Source organism: Equus przewalskii, chromosome 3 (genome assembly GCF_037783145.1).
Source record: "Equus przewalskii isolate Varuska chromosome 3, EquPr2, whole genome shotgun sequence".
In the NCBI taxonomy this organism is placed as follows: domain Eukaryota; kingdom Metazoa; phylum Chordata; class Mammalia; order Perissodactyla; family Equidae; genus Equus; species Equus przewalskii.
The window spans coordinates 34,215,588-34,232,899 of record NC_091833.1 but is presented as its reverse complement, the minus strand read 5'-3'; the positions used below and the strand labels follow the sequence as shown (position 1 = coordinate 34,232,899).

Sequence of the window (17,312 nt, the reverse complement as noted above, 5' to 3'; positions counted from 1 at the left end):
TTGTTTTGAATGGGGAAAGTGCTGATAAATTTAGAGCTCATTTTTATTTTTGAACAGGCCAGAAAAACCTGTATTTCAGCGTTGTAAATGAAATAGGTACAAAAACAGGAGTTCACCTTCTCTGTCTGGTGGAGAGACGCTCTTTTTCTTTGTGTCATCATCCCAAAGGGTCCAGGGGGCCAGCTGCACGGTGCTCTGCATTGATACCATTTACATTAGTGTAGGAAACACGTTTCCCAGGGTAAGCTAGTAATGGAGGCCCTTCCTACCCCTCACTGTTGCTTGTGTGGAAGCATCACTTGTGACACTAAAGCTCCTCCTCTCTCCTGCAGACTCTCTTGTATAATGAACTCTATATCTACAACATCAGGAAGGACAGCTGGACCAGAGTGGAAATCCCCAGTGCACCTCCGAGGCGCTGTGCTCACCAGGTGTGTGTCTTGCTGTGTTGGGGCTTTGCTCGGAGGATTCTGTGAGAGACTTTCAGAGTTGCTGAGTGACGGGCCGCCTCCTACAGAGAGACCAGGCCTTGCACATCGTCCTCACTCTGCTGTTTTCTAACTTGGACTTGTTACCAAGCTTCTTTGCACTTCAGTGTCTTCACCCATACGGCTGGGAGAGGACCACCTCTTCCAGGTAGTGTGAAGAGCACATGAATAATCCAGGTAAAAACACCTAGTGTGGTGCCTGGCGTGTCCAGTCAGCAAGGTGCTCCTTCTCCATTTGGGTGAGAGAGGCTGATCTGGTGACTAGAGAGATGAAGTTGATAAGACAGCGTTCAAGGATATGTGTCAATGGTGTTGGAAAATAATTATTGTAGGACGAGATGAGTCGTCACTGGGGATAATGCAGGAGCCACACTAACTCTGCATGTTGTTGGCTTGTCTTTCACCCGGGAGAGCTCTGTGAGCTGTGAGCCTGTCAGGGAGGGGTCCTGGTGTCAGGTTGTGTCAGCTCCCGGAGAACAGGCACTTGGTCTTCCTCATTCATTATTATAACCCAGTACTTGGAGCAGTGTTGGGCTCAAAAACCAGTTTGAATGAGTGATGCCTCTTGAGTGTGGAGAAAGATCACGGTGTCAGCTGACCTTGGTGTCATTAAAACATCCCTCCAGTGTGTGGTTCTCCCTTTTCTGATTCTGTGCTCAGGGGTAGCTTCCTGATCTGAAATTGGGTCTGAGAGGAGGCCCTGCCTGTCTGCCCTGTGTGAACGTCTTGTGCACATGAAGGCTGCAGGCATTAGGGCTGCTTCGTCCTCTGGAAGAGAGGAATGCACTTGCTTTCTCGTTTAAAAATCAGATCTTAGCAAGCTTGGATTCTGATAAACAAATGGATTTTGAGAAGTTTGAGTCCGTTTTATGAATATGGTGTTAGAAGCTGTGTTCCTTGTCTTTAATCAATTAGGAGGCAAAAGGAGTAGAAAGAGAAAGCTTATACGTACACTTTGCATTCTTTCTTTGCTTCTAGATCCTGGATTGGGGGGGCGTGAAGTTCTTTTAGTGTAATTTGAGAGTTTAGATGGCCTTTTCTAAAATGAATACAGCCCAGGGAGAGACAGTAAAGGGTCATAATGTCTTCTGAATGTGGGACCGAATGACCCGTGCCGGCTTCAGCTGCTTGCTCTTCTCTGTGCACCGTTTTCTGGGAGAGAAGAAGGGAGTGTTCGTACTCTTCTTCCTGGGCTGTTGGGGACGGTTGGCAAGGAGCGAGACTGTTGACGGTTGAGGGGTGGGGGAGGAGGAGGTGAACATCTTGAGTTCACGTGCTCGTATCACTTGATGGTTCGTTTCTCCCAGAGTGATAACTAACTCACACTCAGTGAAAACGAAATGCGCTCTCATGGAACAGAAAAAATGTCGGCTGTGTTCCTGTTGGCCTTCGTGCGTTAACGAGCAGTAGGTACTTGAGGGGAAGAGTTACTATAGACAAAAGGTTTATTCCTGAGAGAAACGAAGTTCCGCTGACGGCGTCTGTTTGAGCTGCAAGTGTTAGCCTCCAACTCAGTAAGCTTCATTGCGTTCCATCTGAGCCGGCCCTACAGAAGTCCTGGGTTCGTTCACTCTGAAAACACTGAGTATCTTTTACACATGAGGCTGTGTTCCAGTGCTGGGATACGGCAACAGAAAAGACAAACTTGCCATTCCTGGTGACATCCCGTATTTTGTGTTTTCTTTGCTCTTGATGATATCCCTCCTTTTTATGACTCGTCTCTCACGAAGCTGAAACACATGGCTGATGTCAGAATCCATTCACGGAGTCTATATGTGATCCTGGACTCCATTGGGCTTTTTTTTGGCATTTGGACGGAAAATTGTGAACTTGAGGTCTTCCAGACAATTTTATTCCAATTAAGACAACAATAAACAAACCCAAACACCCGGGAAGCATTCAGCCTCATGGGGCGAGTAGGAAGGTGGTTGTTGGTGAGGATGGCCTCACCTGGCACTGGAGCGGTGCTGCCCATCTTCCTTCACTTGGTTGCTGGCTGGTGCTGCCCCTTCCTTGGATCTGGAGAATGTTGGTTGTCAGTTGGTTTAAATAGTTGCTTCAAAACCACTATGAGTATATGTTCATGAATATATATATTTAAAGCTGTTTTATTTTTGTTGCTTTATTTCCCAAACACATAAATTAATCACCCATGAGAGAGCCTGGGGGCATGAACTCTCGGTAGGTTTGACCATGCAGAGGCCAGCGAGCAGTGAGTGGGGGAAAGCCTGGCTCCAGCCCATGCCAGTCCCATGATGCCATTCCCTCCAGAGTCCAGCCTGGTTTCTTCTGAAGAGCAGCATGTAGTCCAGCTTAGACCTTGATATCTCCTCTATAAGAGGAACCCTTATCTTAGGATGTTGTGGGAAGTAATTTTGTTAAAGTGCCTCGACTTATCGTAAAGTAACCTCTTTAAGACATCCTTATTGGCCTGAAACCTATTGTTTTTGTGTTATGATTTGAGTTTTAAGTATCTTTTAGCAAATAATTTTTTTCTTACACTGCAGGATGTTTTAGAGTATTGCATATTTAGTATGAGTTTTTAGTGACAGTGACCTTGATAAAAATAATTTCTTAGAGAATTTAGGCACTAATCAGTGATCTGAACTAGATTCGCTCTTACCAGACTGTATTCCATTCCATTCACTTAACAGTTATGAAATAGAAATAATTTGGAAATAACATTTAACTTGGATTAGATTAAAACCTTTGAGTTTGATATAAGATCCTATTGCTAGTTCCCAGGTTGTGTATTTCATACGTTATTGTTTTCTTACCCAAGAAGTTTTTCTTTTTTCTTGTTTTGTTGCTTTGATATGGAGCTGTATAATTGGTTTTACCGCTAAATAGTTGGTTAAAAATATTTGAACAGGGCCGATTATTTGAAATAACTACAATTTTTAAACATCCCTTGTTGAAGGTGAGTGAACTACCTATTTTTACAAGACTTCTCTTTGCTGTCTATTTTGACACGTGCATGCAAACTAGTTTTCCATAGAAAATACTAGTAAAGATGTTTTAGTTTATCATCAGTCACTCTAGAAAACAAAGTGCTAAGCAGATATATGTAACACATGCTTTTTTTGCGGAAGAGGAGAAAACAAAATGAATTTAATTTTCCCTAAAATCCGCTTTCTTCGTCTTTAGGAATGGCAAGTAAAGAGACACTTTATTATTTATTTCCGTAAGAACTTTAAAACAATAGTTTAGCAGGAAGTACAGATGTGTTTTATCATGATTTGTCTTTGCCTGTAACATTTTAGGGGCTCCTTCTGGGGTATTGTTTGTACTGGTGTGAACTGGAAGTATGGACCCTGAGTTTTAGTCTGCCAGTGCTGCCGACCAGGACACTAGTGACCCATCATTTTCTTGATTTCTTTGGCTTGAATTTCCTCATTGTATCAGATGACCAGGGTTATAGTAGGTGATTAAGGTGCCTTCTGCATTTTAATCTTCAAAAGCTGGTTCTTGTTTGAAGTTGTTAGGGAGATATTTTGGCTGGTACCTCTCATGTAGCAATTTTGAAATCATTCTTGAAAGCGGGTAGAAAAAGATGACTTAAAAATCTGAGCACTAGATCCCAAACAGAAGTTGTGTTTAGTTCAAGTATTTCTGTATAGTTTTCCCTATTTTCTTAACTTTGGGTTAATTGATTTTTTTTCTCTATTGTTTATATATTTTTCTTTTTCAGTAATTTTTACTCCTTATTAAGTTTCCTTTCTTCCGCTTTGGGTTTAATTTGCTCTTTCTGGCTTTTTGAGGTGAAAAAGTAGATCGTTTGTTTAAATCTTCTTTTTTAATGTAAGTATTTAGAGCTATGCATTTCCCTCTAGACACTGCTTTAGCTGCATCCCACAAATTTTGATGTTCTATCATCATTCAGATTGAAATGATCTAATTTGGTTGCAGATGTCTTCTTCGACCCATGGGTTACAGTATTTAGATGTGTGTTGTTTAATTTACAAATATTTGGGGATTTCTCAGTTATCTTTTTGTTATTCATTTCTAATTCTGTTACAGTCAAAGAACACTTTGTACGATTTCAGTCCTTTTAAATTTTTTGAAACTTAAACTATGGCCAAACATATGATCTGTCTTGGCACATGTTCTGTGTGTTTTTGAAAAGAATGTGCAATCTCCAGTTGTTGGGTGTAGTGTCCTCATTAGGTCAAGTTGGTTGATAGTGTTCACATCTTCCATATCCTTACTGGCTTATCCCTGATAATCTTCTGAAGTTTACTTTGTCTACTATTAGCACAGCCACCCCAGATTCCTTAGGATTAATGTTTACACGATACATCTTTTTCCATCCTTTTGCTCTTAACCCATTTGTGTCTTTACACGTAAAGTGCATTTCTTGTAAACAGCACTATAGTTGGGTCTTGTTTTTTAATCCAGTCCAGCAGTCTTTGCTTTTTAATTGGTGTATTTGTCTGTTAACATTTAATGTGCTTATTGACATGGCTATCAGTAATATTTTTGATATTGCTATTTGTTTTCTGTTTATCCCATCCATTCTGTATTCCTCTCTCTTTTTCCCTGCCTTCTTTTGGGTTGATTGTATTATTTATGTATGTATATATGTATTTATGTATGTATGTAGCTAGCTAGCTAGCTAAGGAAGATTTGCCCTGTGCTAACATCCATTGCCAATCTTCCTCTTTTTGTTTTGTTTTTTTTTTTTGCTTTGAGGAAGATTAGCCGTGAGCTAACGTCTGTGCCAGTCTTCCTCTATTTTGTATGTGGCTTGCCACCACAGCATGGCTGACAAGTGGTGTAGGTCCGTGCTTGGGATCCAAACCCTTGAACCCAGGCCACTGAAGTGGACCATGTGGAACTTAACTACTATGGCACGGGGCTGGCCCCCTGGGTTGATTATATTTTAATGTCCCCTTTTTAGCTTCCCTGTTGGCTTATGTTTTGTTGCATTGGTTGCTCTAGGGTTTGCAGGGTCCACCTTTAACTTAAGACAGTCTGTCTTCAGGTGATATTATGCTGCATCTCACAAACGGTGAGAACCTTACACTAGAACACCCACATTTTCTTCTGTCCTTTTCTTCCAGCTTTTTCTCTAAGTGAAAATGTCTTCATTTTACTTTCATTTTACAGGATATTTTTGCTAGATATGGAATTCTAGAGTGACAGCTCTTTTAGCGGTTGAAAGATGTTCTGTTTTCTGGCTTACGTTGTTCTAGTGTGAGGTTATTGGCCATTCTCATCTTAATCTCCTGTATCCAGCGTGTCTTTTTTCCCCTCTAAGGCGGCTTGAAAGATTGTCTCCTTTTCATTGGTTTTTCAGCGGTTTGATTTTGATGAACCTTTGTGATTTTCTGGGAGTCCTATTATGTGCACGTTAGACTGTTTAATATTATCCAGCAGGACAGTGAGTCTCTGTCCTTTGTTTTTTCCCCAGTCTTTTTTCTCTTTTGGCTTCATTTTGGATAGTCTTTATTACCTTTCAAGGTCAGTGAATGTGCTGTGAACTTCTGGATTTTTCATTTTACATACAGTATTTTTCAGTTCTAGAAGTTGTTTGGTTCATGATTATCATTTCCATGTCTATTTATTATATTCGTGTTTTCCTTTAAATCTTTAGGCATTATTTAATAACGGTTTTGAAATCCTTATCTGCTAATCCTCACCTCTGTCATTTCTGAGTCTCTTTCTGTTGACTGACCTTTCTCCTTGTTATGGCTCACATTTTCCCACTAGAACTGTGCGGTGAGCTGCTGGAGTTTGTGACTGTGCCTGTCTGGATTTTGTCTTCATGTGTCAGTGGGTGGTGAGTTGTGTCCTGGCAGGTTGTTTAGTCGCTTGCACATCATTGTGATACTTTTGAGGCTTTCTCTAGGGATGGCTTAGCCCCAGGGTGTGGGCTTTCGGGATCTCTACTAAGTGGTGTGGGTGTTCAACGACACCTTTCACTCTGGTTGGAACTCGCCTATCTCTGAGACCTGGGTAAGCCCAGGTTGTTTTCAAGCTGTCAGCCCCACAGTGGTCGTGGTTCTTTGCCCAGCTTCCCATGCTCTTGCCCTGTAGATGCGCAGCTTAGTGTTCAAAGGCTCCAGGGACCCCATGTGGATTTCCAGGGTGCTCTCTCTCCAGTACTCTGCCCTGCAAATTCCAGCTGCCTTGGCATCCCTGAACGCTGACCTTTGTGTCCTCAGCTCAGCAAGACCACCTGCTCTGTTGGGCTCCTTTCCCACACCAGGGTGCACACTGCCTCCAGAGTCAGAGGGCTTGCCTTGCTAGGTGACCATCCCTCGGGACCACGGTGCTGCACTTCCTCTGTCTGATTCTAGTTGTTCCGTGGATTTTGTCCAGTTGGCTCCTTGTTTACTGTGCGAGGGCTGGTGTGGTGCCAGTTGTGGGTGCTCCATCCTGGTCAGGAGTGGAAGTTTTATGCCTCTCCCTTTATGGTTTTAATCTTCTCTTGAGGAGTATGTTAGTTTTTTCTTGGTGCTCACTATCTTTGAGGAGGAGGTTGATACAGAGCCCTCCGACCACTGACCATTGATCCACCTTCGTGTGGTCCCTAGAGTTCTGATGTCATGGCCTGATGATGTAACAGGGATGGGGAATGGGATGTGGAAGATGAGCTCTGGCTTTTTTATAACTCTTTTTTCTTGCCTGGAGTTTGACTTCATTTTTTTAAGAATGGCTTTGAGAACTGATTATATAACTAATAAATATTTGTTGCGAAAAAAATGAAAAGAATAAAAGGAATGTAAGTCCATGTCCATTCTTGGAGAACTGCTAATTTATGTTTTCTGCATCTTTTCTCTGACATATAATTTGTATTTCTACACATCTGTATTTCATATTAGTTAGAAAACATACATATATATGTGTGTGTGGGTGTGTATATACATATTTACACACATTCTTTCTAGACTGTTCTTCCCAGCTGGTGCATTATTTGTAGTAGTATCCTGCAACACTAAATATATATTCTATTTATATTTGTATATTCTATAATATAATGTTGTAAAACTCCATTGTATTGTGTAACGTGAGTGTACCACCTAACTTCATTGAAACTCAGCAAATGTGATAGCTTTGGGCCTGAGCTCATCAGCACGTCTGCTTCAAAGACTTGAGATGAGGAGTTTCTTTCCTGTAGCACTACGGGGGTTTTAGAGTGATAGGAAACTGGCTTGTCTCTTTAGAGGTCAGTCATCTGTGCTGAGCTGATGCACACAAGACTGACTGAAAATGGGAGTGGAGGAGGCTGTGTCCCCCGTAAGGCTACCAGGGACCTCTAGTTAGTCAAGGGCGGGAGCGGCATTGGTGACAGAGCCACGGTTCTGCAGTGTTCTTAAGTGCCAGGCAGGGCCCAGGAGGTGCACTGCAGCGGAAGCTCTGGGGTGCTCGGAGGGTGCCTGGGGATGGAGCCTCCTGGGAACCACTGTCTGACCTGCCCAGTGGGTGCCCTTCTCTGGAGGTCTGTGAGGGCATGTGGGCGCTCACACAGAAGGCTCAGGAGCGTCCTGGCTCCAGCGGCACCCGACCCAGTCCACTGCCCAGGTATACCACCCCTGCTGCTGTGGCCACTGCTTCCACTCTCCTGGCAAGAAGGCCCCTTGCTTATTTCCCATTTGCACCCCCTTGGCATGAAGGGCATGCCTGTGTGGTCCACTTCACTGCTTGGACCTTGCGGCTGGTGACTCCCAGGGCGGGGTGACCCAGCACCTGCTGTGTGCCAGGTGTTGACTGAGTGAGTGGCACACCCCACGTTTGCAGAGTGCTTGCAGGAGAAGTCGTTTCCATGAAGTCTGTCGCCTCACACATGCAGTTTATTGGTGAGCGTCAGCTAACCGTAAAAGCAGCCACATTGTGACTGTCTTTGAAACAGTGAACCAGATGGTGCATCACTGAACAAGTTCTCAGCGGAGGGGGTATCTCTTGGTTCCTGGTCAGCCGGTGGGTTCTGTGGCTCTGGTGGGTCCAGGCGCTCATGTGTGCTTCTGATGTGGCCTCTTGAGTCCTGGGCCTTCAGCAGAACCGCAGAGAGGGCAGGCCCTGAGAAGGAGACTGGACGGGGCAGACTTCCAAATGAGGTCAGGGCTTGGAGCCGCGTGTCTGTGGAGCTAGGAGGAAGTGAGCTTCTGGCGTTCCAGGGGAGGGCTTCCACTCTATCTGTGTTACCCTTTATCGTCACCTGGGCTTTTGTTTGGAGGCAGAGTTCCACTTCTTCCACATCCATCCCAAAGCTCCAAAGCCCTGGACCAGATAGTCTAGAGATTGCCCTTAAAGTTCTCCAAATCTGTGGATTTTTTTTTTTTCAAGATTGGTACCTGAGCTAACATCTCTTGCCAATCTTTTTTTTTTTTCCTTTTCCTTCTTCTTCTTCCCGAAGCTCCCCAGTACATAGCTGTATATTCTAGTTGTGGGTCCTTCTGGCTCTGCCATGTGGGATGCCGTCTCAGCATGGCTTGATGAGCAGTGCTAGGTCTGCACCCAGGATCTGAACCAGTGACACCCTGGGCTGCCAAAACCAAGCACACAAACCCAACCACTCGGCCACGGGGCTGGCCCCTGTGTTTCTTGTGTTTGCATTGACAGGAGTTTTCTTGTGTGAAGTAGCATTTGCTCTTATTTTGGCAATCTGAGATACATTCCCTTACATGATGTTTTTCCTTTTCTGGAAAGTCCTTTTTAGTCACACACTTTGACTTGATTTTTTTCTTCCTGTGGGGGATTTGGCATGGCGATCCCCAGTCTAGAGTCCAGAAGATTGCCCTCACCCCATGGTGATGGAGAACATACCCCGTGGTCACTGGAGGAACACCAAAATGACTTGGGCAAAGTTGTGTGTTTTCATCATTGCATTTCTGAGTGTGGGATGTTGGGTGTTCTTGCTTCGTTTTCGTTGAGTTAGTGGGTAACCTTGAGAATGTGAAGTGTGATTCTGCTCATGGGATGTGAGCCTTGGAGTTCCCGTCCTTGGTCACCTCCCCCTCAGATCCACACATTGGTTCGTGCGATGTGCCTGTGGACCGTTTGTTCTGAGTGTTTTGGTATTCTGCTAAGCCCAGTAATACTTTGAAATGTGTCCGTGTGGGTCTTGAAAGCTGGCGTTGCACGGTGCCTGGTTGGAATGGCTTATGTGCTGCTCTCTCTTCTGCTGAGCTGATGATGGCTGCTCAGGGTAGGAGAGCTTCCTGCGGCGGGTGGCCCAAGGAGCATTGTTTTCACTGCTTTCATTTGTTTTTACTGTTATGCTTAAATCTTTTAAAAATAAACATTAATAACCTTATGTAAGGATTCCATGTTACACGGATATTTGTTAGTGTGGTTTTAGGTGTAGAGTGCTTAATAACTAGAAGAGGGGTCAACGAGGGCAGGTAAACAGCTTTATTATGGATATTTAATAGAAGGAAAATACTCTGTCAGTTTGTGTTACAGCTACTGTGAACTTTTGACATAATTGTGTCTTTTTTGTTTAAGGTATGCTTTTTGGTGAGGAAGATTGGCCCTGAGCTAACATCTGTTGCAAATCTTCCTCTTTTCTTTTTTCTCCTCCCCCAAGCCCCAGTACATTGTTGTAAGTTGTTCTGGTTCTTCTCTGTGGGATGCTGCCACAGCATGACTTGATGAGCAGTGTGTAGGTCTGCACCCAGGCTCTGAACAGTTGAACCCAGGGCCACCGAAGCAGAGCACACGAACTTAACCATTCAGTCATGGGGCCGGCCCCAATTGTGTCCATTTTAATGCAATATGGGGTTGTCTAAATATGAGCGGATGTTAATTTTGCAACCTAGGAATGCATGAAAGTTTATTAGATTTTTGACTTTGGAGGATTTGCTGGATGAGGGATTTTTTGGCAAGTTCCCCCTCAAAGGCAGGAGAAGATGATGGCTGAGTGTGGGTGCTGGCTGAGACTACCGTGTGCAGTGCTGTCCTGGACGGAGCCGATGCTGGTCCGCACTCGCGGCGCTGGCCAAGAGCTGTGTGGTGTGCTGACCTGTCGCCTCTCTCAACAGGCGGTGGTGGTGCCTCAAGGCGGCGGGCAGGTGTGGATCTTCGGAGGGGAGTTTGCTTCTCCCGACGGGGAGCAGTTCTACCACTACAAGGATCTTTGGGTCCTGCATTTGGCCACCAGGACCTGGGAGCAAGTCAGGTAAGGCCAGGGTGACGGGACCCGTCTCTGGGCCAGCTCCTGTCCCGTGCCAGCATTCTGAGTCCACAGAGACGCGAGTGGATCTCGTAAAACCTGGGGCTGCGCCGAGCATGGGCCGCAGAGCCGCACGAGGCCAGGTCTGCTGGTCTGCGGGGGAGAGCTCGCGTTTGCCCTGCACCTTTGCAGAGAAGCCGGGCCTGGTGACGGCTGCTTTCCGCCTGGCTGGTTGAAGGTGTTGCAGGGATCGAGGGAGCAGGGCCGCCCCTGGGCTTATTTTCTCGTTCCTCCCCTCGTCAGTGTCTCCGTGTATCATATTTTACTGCAGTTCTCCTCCTGGGCCATCTGTTTATCGCCTTAGAGGCAGCGCTGTGTTTCGGCTTGCTGGAGATGGAGCTGTGGTATTTACTCAAAGGGAGTGCTCTTTCTAGGTCTGGTTGACGTAAAATAGTGGAGCTGGTGAGAGGAAAGAGGGGAAAGCCTTTACAGTGCTCTGCAGCAAACTGCCATCGGCCATCGTGGGTGCTTGGCTTCTGCACCTGTCTCTGGCATTGATATGTGGTTGTTGCATTTACCGCTACACATTGACCACGGGTGTCTCGGTGGCCAGAGCTGCACGCCCACCTCTCTGTGTAGAGACACAGACAGTTCATCCACGTGTAAATTATTTATGAGAAGAAACCTGGTAGAGTGACTGACTGAAAGTGGAGTTTGTGGCTTTGTTCTGGGGTAGGATGCCCGATTTCCGGGCTCCGCACGCCGTGATTGCAGGGTGCTGTCTCTCTCCTGTGAGGGAACGCAGCCCGCGGAGTTCCCGGCCTCAGCGGAGCCGCAGCTGGCCTGCGGAATTCAGGAGTGGTGCTGAACTATTTCCGGGTCCTAGGACTTCCACCGGGTGGGAGTGTCACGCCCCGGGGGACGTGCTTGGTTGTTGGACAAGGAACCTTTGCGGAGACCGCTGATGTGGGGCTGTTGAGGCCTGCTCTGATCTGCGTCGGGCCTTAGCGCACAGTGCCGAGAGTCTGTTGTGCAGGTGGACAGTGTCAGTAGATGCCTCCAACTCGGCTCACTGCCAGAGCAGGACTTGTTGGCAATCTCAATGCGTCAGAACCAGCAAGAGCCTTGTGTGCGCTCCCCATTCCCGACTGCGTCAGTGCACTTTGTCCTGCTTGCTTTGGCAAAGCTTCATTATCTTATAGGCACAGCAGTCAAGAAATAATTTTATTGAGATTGATTTTGTTATGTATATGTTGAAACTTAGTCATTTTCCCCTTAATTTAAAAAGTATTTATATATTTGGGCCCAGAGCTTGTAACCTTTGTTGTCTTTCTTGCTGCGCTTCAGTTATTCTTTTCAAAACCCACTTGTTACTTATTTGCTTGTTTGTTCGTTTTTGGCAGATTGTTGATATTTCCATAGCATTTTCGTTAGCTTTGGTAGCTTGTGTCCATAATGGATGGGCGAGGGACAATAAGGCTCTCCATGAGAGGAGGTGTCCAGTCTAAGAGATCCTCGGCAGGGCCTGTCTTGATGATAGCATTTCTGTGGGGTGTTTCCGCAGTGGCATTCTGAGCTCTTTTGTAACATGTACATTTTCTCGTGGCCTTCAGTCTTTTCCAGTTCTGTAACTTGTCTTGTGGGTGTTTGTTCCCAGGAAGCAGGGAGGCACTATTGATGTGAGGTCACATGGGAAGCGTCCTTTGAAGAGCCCACTGGTGGCCGCTGTCCCCCGACCAGCCAGAGATGGCCACCCTCGCCTCAGTACACGACTCGAGCTGCGTCCCAGTGCCATTGGCTCCGTTAGGCTTACGTGGCATTTGAGGCATCCGTCCTACATCAGAAATTGTCTCTGAGAAACGGATCTCTCATTACTTGAATACTTCCTTATTGTCATTAAAATGTGAGAATTTTTTTAAAGGTGTATTGTGGAATGTATTAAAAACTAATGTGAAACTGCGAAGATAAAATTCAGTTGCCGTCTTAATCCCTCTATTTTAGTCTAGATAGAGTTGTGGCACAGGAAAAGGATTGTGTGCTTTATTTATTTATTTGCCTAAATCACTGTTTTTCGAGCCTTTCCTCTGGATGATGATCTCTGGTTCTTTGCAGGTGAGATGAGCAGAGAGGCCAGCAGAGCGTTGCTGAGAGGTCCCTTCAGTGGCCAGGGTTCGATGGGTGCATTTCAGTGGCACCCATGGTCCCTGAGGGCCGTGTGGGAGTGTCCCTCTGACTAGAAAGGTGTGGTCTGTTGAGTGCAGATCTGCAAGTCAGGAACTCCGGACGTTCCCGGCTCTGCCTCTTGCTTTGTGTGCCAGGAGGTTTTAAACGAGCAGCTGACTTCCTGTGTTTCTGCTGCTAACAGTTCAGCTACTGCTGCTTCACATGTTTATGGCTGTGAGATGCCTTATGTTTGAGTCTCGCTCAGTTTTTAAGGCTCCTGGTGGGATGCAGAGAGTCATAAGTGGTGTGCATGGGATATTGTGTGATGACAGATGTCCACTTCCCTGTCCTTTTTGTCTCCCACGCTGAATCGTGGGAGGCTGGGCGCCGAGCTCTAGCCTTCCTAAAGTACTTGGTGCCTTGACCTCCACCCCGAGGCCGCGGCCCTTCCTCCCCCTCCCCCATCCACCGACCTCCTCTAGATGTTGTCTTTGATACTGTCAAGGAACGTGTACTTCTGGTGTAGCCCCTTCTCTTGCCATGACAGCTGTCTTCAACCCATTGTGTACAGGAAACAAGCTTATGTCGGGAGAGGTTTCCTAAGCAAGTCACTGCAGCAGAAGACAAGAGACCGGCAGATCTGACCGTAGGAGATAGTAACGGTCCTGTACGGGAAGTGGCGCCCCAGGAAGGTGGAGAATAGTGACAGATGGGGAGGAGGCACTGCGCTCAAGCAGAGGCCTTCTGTAAGGCAGTGAGCGGGAAGCGGCTTGAGGAGAGCTGAACAGGGGGCGGAAGAAGGCAAGCCGCTAACGGCAGACCCTGGAAAGGGAGTGCTCTGCAGTGCTGGCGAAGAAGGCGGGGGCTCCTGTGGTCAGAATGTTGGCAGCGTCCATCACTCTGTCATCATTTTAAATGCATGTACCCTTTGGCCCCAAATCCATTTTTAGGACTATACCCTAAAAAAATACTTCCTCTCATTTTGTACAAAAAAATATACAAAAAAACAAGATGCAGAAAAACATGCCTGAGAAAAAAGCTTGCGAAGTGGGCCAGAGAACCTGGTGTTTGCTCACTTGTGTGCACACATGCACACACGGAAAGGTCTGGGTTGTTTCCAGGGTTCTTCTGACTCGATCTTTTCTTGGCACCTGTTCTAGCATCACTGCATTCTAATCACTACCGCTTCCTGGTATATTTTGATAGTTCAGAGGTTTTTCTCATTTACTTAAAACACTTCTTTGTCATGCACTCGTTTTTTTCATATGAGCTTCGGAATCAGTTTTTGAAGTTCTGTTTTCAAACATTCCAGTGGGATTTTGATTGGATCACTTTCATTTACAGATTGCACTTAGAAGAACTGACATCTTTCTAATCCTCAGTCTTCCCTGTCAGGAACATTGTACTTACCTCTGTTTAGTTAGGTTTATTTTTATCCTTCAGTAATGTTTCCAACAGCCTGGAAGTAGAATTGCAAAGTCAAAGGGCGTGCGTGTCCCTCAAGCCTTTCACCTCGTGTCTGACTGTTCTCCCGAGGGCGCCCCTTGGCGCTCCCACGCCTGGGGAGAGGGGCCTGTTTCCCTGCACTCTGTATTCCCAGTGCACAGTGTCCTCGTTTGAGCGTTGTTCCTACTCAGCGTCCACCCTCACTCCACAGTGTAGCAGAGATAGATTGTAGGCAGCTGCCCTGTGGAGTAGCAGCTGTTCTGGCCTTAGCTGCCATTGGAAGAGGTGCCTAAAAGAGTGGTCAATGTTTCGCAGCAAGAGGTGGTGGTGTAGTGGCTCGGAGACGTGTCAGCCTGTGGAGATGGCTTAGAGCTGAGAGAATGCCTCTGTTAGTGATTCTCTGGCTCTCATGCACCACGTAGCACCTGGGAGCTTTTAAAATATGCATTCCTAGCCTCCTCACCCCAAACATCAAGTCTGATCCAGAGCAGGTTTAAAATGGGGCTCAGGAATCTGCATCTTACATTAACCCCACGACACCCCTCGGGCACCCTGACTCAGGTGGCCCTGGACTACGGCTGGAGGCCTCGGTTACTGCTCCACTGGCCTCCGTTACTGGTGGGCCTCTTGCTTATTTTGAGCACTGTTCACTGATGTGAAAATGTCTGCTGCCCTTTAGAAGTAGGAAAGTTCATGTAAAATGCCTCGTAGATCCTTAACAATTAAAATAGTATAGGTATTGCTTTTGTAATTTACTAATTATTGTAAAATGAAAACGCCGCCCCGACTGTTGTTCGGCAGGGCTGTGCGGGCTTGATCGGCGCGGCCAGTGTGACTGTGGGAAAGTGCAGGTGGGCTTGTTGTTGAAGGCTGTGCTGCCTCCCTGGACTGGTTGCAGTGTGTGGGATTTTGACGTAGAGCTGCTGCTGCTCGTGATTGGACTGGGTTGTTCTTAATACACTGACGTAATGGTTGCTTTTGAAAGAGGATGACTGCTGGCAGTTTATCCTCTGATTTTTTTCTTACTGATCTAAAAGAAAAGGTGAGGAGACAGCTAGAATGCTCAGCCTGGTAGAATCCACATGATGTGGGTTCGTATTACTTGAAAAATACAGGAAGAGTTCACTATGAGCTGTGTTCATTTAGTTCCCAGGCTTTGGCCTGGCACTCTGCAGTCATTTTTTAGTAAATGCTGTTCGCTCCCGTGGGGGTAGTTTCACACTGGGAGACTGGGAGTGGGAGAGGTCACACATTGGTAAAGGCCAGCAGAGGCCAAGTTACGTTAGCATCTGGAGTATTTAGTCCCTCTCTTGGCTTTTAAACAGATTGTTCTTGTGAGAGGGCAGGATGGATTCCCTCCTGAGAGTTGGTAACTTCTGATTTACGGTCGTGCATTGCTTAACGGCAGGGATACATTCTGAGAAACGTGTCGTTGGGTGATTTCGTCATTGTGCAAACATCATAGATGTTCGTTCATCATAGATGTTCTCACACAAACCTACATGATAGAGCCTGCTACCCACCTAGGTTAATCGTACTGATCTTATGGGACCACTGTCATAAATGTGGTCTGTCGTTGACCAAAATGTTATGTGGCGCACGACTGTATATTTGTGGTTTTAATGCTGATGTTGTGACTCGGGTTAGGTTTCTGATATAGCAAGTGCATCCAGCCAATCCCTGCACGTGCGGGTCTGAAGAAACTGCCTTTTGGGGAAGCGACAGGAAAGGCAGGGTCTGCCCCAGAGCAGCTGGGTGAGAACGGTTCTTCCCGAGTCTGAGGATAGTGATGCAGACTCACCATCAGGCCGCGCCTGGGCGCCCTGGGCCACCAGGGCCTGCCGTTCCCGTGTGTAACGGTGGGGCTGTGCACTGGATGCTTAGTGTGGATACAAAAGCCTCATTTTACACTGGACCTGAACGACCAGCTTTTACAGATATTTTGAGATTCCTTCAGTCTCTATCTTCAGTGGGAGGTGCCTGTAAAAAAAAGGCCTGATTTGGAACATCTATTCTGTATATGATAGTGTTTTCATTTTTATAAAATATACAATCTTTCTCTCCTTTCCCAACCGCATCTCCTCTAGGGGGTAGGAAGGAAGGTGCGGTGTGTTTGTTGTAAATGTGTGTGCACCTGTGTGAGTGCGAGGGCAGTTAGACAGCAAAGGCAGGACTCAGCGTGTGCCTGCCTCTGTCGCTTACAGTCCAGAAGCCTTTATCGTGTTTGACAGGGCAAGATGCGCAGAAGGGCTGGGAAGAGGAAAGGACTGGAAGAATCGCCTTTCCCCTCCCATTCAACGAAGAACTGGCTGACAGCTGAAGGTCTGTCTGTGATTATCAGCAAAAGCTACCTTGAAATAGCAAAACACTAGAAAGGCTAGTGCCGTGGTCAGCGCGGGCTGCTGTAACAGAATACCGTAGACCAGGGACTTAAACAACAGACAAGTATTTCTCATAGTTCTAGAGGTGGGAAGTACGAGATCCAGGTGCCAGCAGATTCGGTGTCTGGTGAGGGCGCTTCCTGGCTTTAGACAGACACCTTCTCACTGTGTCTTCACATGGCCTTTCCTTGCTCATGGAGAGATTTCTCTCTTGCTCTTTGTATCAGGGCACTGATCCCATCATGGGGGCCCCACTCCTGTGACCGCATCCAACCCTAATCCACCCAAAGGCCCCACCTCCAAACCCCATCACACTGGGTGTTAGGGCTTTAACATAGGAACTTGGGGGTTGGGGGGACACAGAAACATTCGGTCCATAACAGCTAGCATCTGGGGTTTGCGAAGCTCTTTCCTTTGACAAAGATGGGCATATCAGTGAGGGTCTGATGAGGAAAGCATGACGGAGTGGTCACACCTGTGGTGAAGGCTGGGCTAGGGAGGGGGCGTTCTAGAGCTGCAGGAGATGCCAATGCTCCTGAGAAGGGCCCGAGGCAGGGGAAGGGGTCTGCCCTGGGTCCTTCCCTCTCCCCCACATCCCCGTCTCCTGCTGGTCCGTCTCGCTCTGGTGGGACTTCTCTGTGTTGGTGGCAGAGCTGGGGGGCGGTGGAACCCACGGGAGAGGAATTACCTGTGTCACAGTACGGAGTGTTCGGGCCC

General features: G+C 46.7%; 1 protein-coding gene across 2 annotated transcripts in view; it reads left to right on the top strand.

The window, feature by feature from the left end:
• Positions 1 to 17,312, top strand: part of KLHDC4 (kelch domain containing 4) — a 53,591-nt gene that overhangs the window by 7,393 nt on the left and 28,886 nt on the right. The window contains exons 4-5 of one of the 2 annotated variants that reach the window (XM_008508635.2): positions 333 to 431; positions 10,475 to 10,611. In XM_008508635.2, the coding sequence (XP_008506857.1) occupies positions 333 to 431; positions 10,475 to 10,611 (236 nt within the window). The remainder of the gene's footprint in view (positions 1 to 332; positions 432 to 10,474; positions 10,612 to 17,312) is intronic. The other variant, XM_070612462.1, reaches the window with a different exon arrangement.